The following is a 4,617-nucleotide window of genomic DNA, read 5'->3' on the forward strand; positions in this document are numbered from 1 at the left end:
TCACGCCGGGCGCCGGCGGGCGCCGTAGTCGGGGCACACCTTCTGCACCAGGCGGTAATCGCTGCTGTCGAAGGTGACGTAGACGCAGACGGCGCGGAAGGGCGGCGAGCAGCGCCAGGCCGCGCGGCTCCGCGTCTGCTCCTGCCGGCACGTCTGGCCCGGGTCGAAGGCGCACAGCGACGTCTTGCTGGCCCGGGCCACCTGCTCCGACTCCACGCGGCAGTTGAACACCTTGGACTCCTTGGCCTCGATGAAGATTTGCCGCTCCAGGTCGAACTCCACGGCCTTGCTCGGCGGCACCAGGCTCACGGAGACGTTGCCGCGGCCGGTGGAGTTGTGCTGGAAGAAGACGCTGACGCTGCCGTTGCCGTGATCCACCACCTTGCCCGTGATCAGCAGGTTCAGCTTCACCGTCTTGATGTTGGAGTAGAAATCTCCCCAGCCCAAAAGCTTCCGCCGCCCGCCCGAGGCCGTTCCGGGGTCCCGCAGCGTCCCGGGGCCGAGGTCGCGCCCGCTCCGGTCCCCCGGGGCTCCGCGGGGCTCCCGGGAGGCGCTGCCCGGTCCCGGGGGGCTCCGGGCGTGCGGCGGGGCCGGGCTCGGGCTCCGGAGGGGCTCCGGGGCCAGCGGCTGGCCCGGATCCGCGCCGGCGCCGGGTTCCTCTGGAGCGCAGAAGGCCTGGGCAGGGGACGGAGCAGCTGAGGGCTGGGGGTGTCCCTGAGCCCCCCCAGCCCCTTCCCGGGGTCACCTCCCCGATTTCCCCTTTGTTTGTTTCCTATTTCCCCTTTATTTATTTTAATTTTCCCCTTTATCCTGTTTCGTGTTTCCCCTTTATCCCGTTCTGTGTTTACCCTTTATTTGTTTTATATTTCCCCTTTATCCCATTTAATATTTCCCCCTTATCCTGCTCTCTATTCCCTTTTATCCCGTTCTGTATTTCCCCTTTATTTGTTTTATATTTCCCTTTTATTCTGTTTAATATTTCTCCTTTATCCTGTTTCATGTTTCCCCTTTATCCCGTTCTGTGTTTACCCTTTATTTGTTTTATATTTCCCTTTTATCCCATTTTATATTTCCCCCTTATCCTGCTCTCCATTCCCCTTTATCCTGCTCTGTGTTTCTCCTTTATTTGTTTTATATTTCCCCTTTATTTGTTTTATATTTCCCCTTTATTTGTTTTATGTTTCCCCTTTATTTGTTTTATGTTTCCCCTTTATTTGTTTTATGTTTCCCCCTTATCCTGCTCCCTACTCCCCTTTATCCCGCTCCGTGTTCCCCCTCTGGCAGCCGCTTTTCCAGCTCTCCTCGCTCCCGGATTCTCCAGGAATGGGGGTGAGCCGTGGAGCTCCGGTGCCCACCCTGAACCCCCCCCGCTGCCCCCTGCCCCGGGCTCGGGCCCTGCAACCCCGCCAGGGCCCGGGGACACCCGGGGACAGGAGGGGACCGGAGGGGACGCCGAGGTGCCACCGGGGCTCTGCCTCTGCCAACTCCTCTCCCGGAACCCCCGACCCGGCCCATCCAGGGGTGCTGGGGGGCACCCCGGGGTGCTCGGGGGCGCTTTCCCCGGCCGGGGAGCCCCGGGGAGCGGCGCCCGGAGCCGGCTGTGCCCGGAGCCTCCTCCCCGCGGAGAAATAACACAACTTTTGGGAGGCGCTTTGGGGAAAATTTTTTTTCCCTCTCTTTCCCCCGGGGGCGGGCGGGGATGCGGGGATGGATTCGGGAACCGCTGCCCGCTCCCCGCACACCCGGTGCCAGATCCCCGGTTCCCCCGGTGCCCCCCGGTGCCCCCCGGTGCCCCCCGGTGCCCCCCTGCCCTCCCGGCGCTCACCGGCAGCGCGATGTTACCCTGGAGGAGGAGGAGGAGGACGCAGCTCGGAGGAAGATGCATTTTCCAGCCGGCGCCGCCGCCTTCTCCGCGGCTCCGTGCTCGGGGAGGGTTTCGCTGGGATTTTCCTCCTTTTTCCTTCTTTCCCTCCCTTCTCCTCCAGCGTCAGCGAGGCGAAGGGGGGCTCCCCCTGCCCAGCCGTTCCCCGCGGCCCCCCCCGGCCCATGGTGGCCCCGGCAGCTGCCGCCCCGCGGCGGCTTCACCTGCGGCCGCTGCCGTGCCCGTGTCCCCTCCGCTGTCCCCTCCCCTGTCCCCTCCGCTGTCCCCACCCCTGTCCCCCTGCCCGCCCCCCGCAGCCCCTGCGCTCCTCCGCCCGCCGGAGACTCAGGGAAACTCCGCTGCAGCCGCTCGCTCCATTCCCTGCTCCAATCCTTGCTCCATCCCTGCTCCATTCCCTGCTCCATCTCTGATCCATTCCCAGCTCCATCTCTGCTCCATCCCTGCTCCATCCCTGCTCCAATCCCTGCTCCATCCCTGCTCCATCCCTGCTCCATTCCCAGCTCCATCCCTGCTCCATCCCTGCTCAATCCCTGCTCCAATCCCCGCTCCAATCCCTGCTCCATTCCCTGCTCCAATCCCTGCTCCATTCCTGCTCTAATCCCCGCTCCATTCCCTGCTCCATTCCCTGCTCCATTCCCTACTCCAATCCCTGCTCCATCCCTGCTCCATTCCTGCTCCATTCCCTACTCCAATCCCTGCTCCATCCCTGCTCCATTCCTGCTCCATTCCCTGCTCCATTCCCTGCTCCATTCCCTGCTCCAATCCCTGCTCCATTCCCTGCTCCATTCCCAGCTCCATCCCTGCTCCATTCCCCGCTCCAATCCCTGCTCCATTCCCTGCTCCAATCCCTGCTCCATTCCTGCTCCAATCCCTGCTCCATCCCTGCTCTGGTTGGGATTGGCTCTGCCCTGGGACCAGCTTGGACCAGGTCCGGTTCTGGGCGGGTACCAGAGCACTCCAGAACCGCGGTTCTATGTCGCTCTGGAACGGTCTAGAACCTTGGTTCTAGAGCGCTCTAGAACCGCGGTTCTAGACTGTTCTAGAGTGACCCAGAACCGCTGTTCTAGATGGTTCTAGAGTGACCTAGAACCGCGGTTCTAGAGTGCTCGGGGTCGGTTCTGGCCCGGGATCAGCTCGGCCTCAGCCGCTCCCTCCGGGGAAAGACAAATTCCTTTGGTGCTCTCGGATCCCTCGGGAAGGAGCCGGAGGCACCGGTTCGGGATCTGCGCCGGGTTCATCCTGGGAGCCGCCGCTCGCCTTCTCCCGCTTTTCGGGAGGAGCTGGAACACCGGGAATTCGCTTTGGAACACCAGGAATTCACTTCCCACTGGATCAAACCTGGGATTTTCCCACCCTGAGGAGAAACCCCCTCTCCGCACCCTGCCCTCATCCCCTGACCAAAAAAATCCACAGAGCAAATTCCCCAAATTCCCGGGAGAAGATCCCGCTGTGGTGCCGGATTCGCTGCCCGGGGTCCATCCGCCCGGCACAACGGCGCCAGATTCCCGCCGGGATGCCGGGATGCCGGGATGCCGGGGCCTCTCGGGACAGGGATTTTGGGGAAGGGGAGGAAGGCCCGGCAACGGCTCGGCTCCTCCTGGAATTCTTGGAAAGCCGAATCCTGCTGGAAATCCGACCTTGGGTGGGATTTTATTCCCTGAGAAACTTCCCGGGGTCCCCTGGCCTGGTGGCACTTGGGGACACGGCGGGGACAGGGGATGTGGCACCTCGGGGTGGGAATGGATTCCTTGGGAATTCCTGGGGGATTCCCTGGGGATTCCTTGGGGATTCCTTGAGGGTTCCTTGGGGATTCCTTGGGGAAATGTTGGATTTGATCACTTCGGGGTCCTTCCCGGCCTTTCCCATCCACCGTTCTCAGAGTCCTCAATCCCAAAGGAGATCCCGGTTCTGGTGCCAATGGGAGTAAAAAATGGGATGGGTCCCTCCAAAATCCCTCCAAAATCCCTCCCTGGCACCCAGGGCTGCTCAGTTCCAGAAAATTCCCCCAGGAAGAGCCTGGAAGCTGCAGGAACAAGGGGCTGGAGGAAATCCCCTGGATTTTTGGGACCTCCTGGGTTTTCAGGATCCCCTGGGTTTTTGGGGTCCCCGATGTTTTGGGATCCCCTGGGTTTTGGGATCCCTCTTTTCCCCCAGGGATTCCTGCCCGGATTTCAGGGACTCCTGGAGCGGTTTGGGGCAGGAGGGATCTCCAGGTTGATCCCATTCCCGCCCTGCCGGGACAATTCCCACCATCCCAGGCGGGATTTGGGGGAGTGGAGGCCTGGGGAGCCCCCGGGGCTGATTCCCACCCTCGGGAAGCGTCCCGGGATCCAGGGGAGCACCCGAGGGGATTTTGGGGAGCCACTGCCGTGGAAGCCGAACCTCGGGGAGCCCGGTGGAGCTGCCAGGTCCTTTCCCAATTTTCCGCTCCTTTCCCAATTTTCTGCTCCTTTCCCGGTTTTCCGCTGCTTTCCCACTTTTCTGCTCCTTTCCCGCTTTTCTGCTCCGTTCCCGCTTTTCTCCTTTCCCATTTTCTCCTCCTTTCCCGGTTTTCTGTTGCCCTCTAGTGGGACCCAGCGCTGGGAAAACCTCGGGATGCGCTCCGGGAAAGGAGGGAAAAGGGGCCGGGGAGGCTCTGGAGAATCCCAAAGCTGCTCCCAGTTCCCGGCTCCCATTTCTGGGATTTCCTCACGGGGTGTCACAGGATTGGGGATGGGAGCAGGTGGGAGAGGCAG

The 4,617-nt window shown here is 62.0% G+C and overlaps 1 protein-coding gene across 1 annotated transcript; it reads right to left on the reverse strand.

The window, feature by feature from the left end:
- NXPH3 (neurexophilin 3) lies at window positions 1-1,885 on the reverse strand. The gene is made up of 2 exons (XM_040087087.1): window positions 1,826-1,885; window positions 1-675 (listed from the first exon to the last, which is right to left on the reverse strand). The coding sequence occupies exons 1-2, from the start codon at window positions 1,883-1,885 to the stop codon at window positions 1-3; spliced, it is 735 nt and encodes a 244-aa protein (XP_039943021.1).
- Window positions 1,886-4,617: the final 2,732 nt, after the last annotated feature.

The sequence above is a fragment of the Hirundo rustica genome, chromosome 27, assembly GCF_015227805.2.
Source record: "Hirundo rustica isolate bHirRus1 chromosome 27, bHirRus1.pri.v3, whole genome shotgun sequence".
NCBI classification, from domain to species: Eukaryota; Metazoa; Chordata; class Aves; order Passeriformes; family Hirundinidae; genus Hirundo; species Hirundo rustica.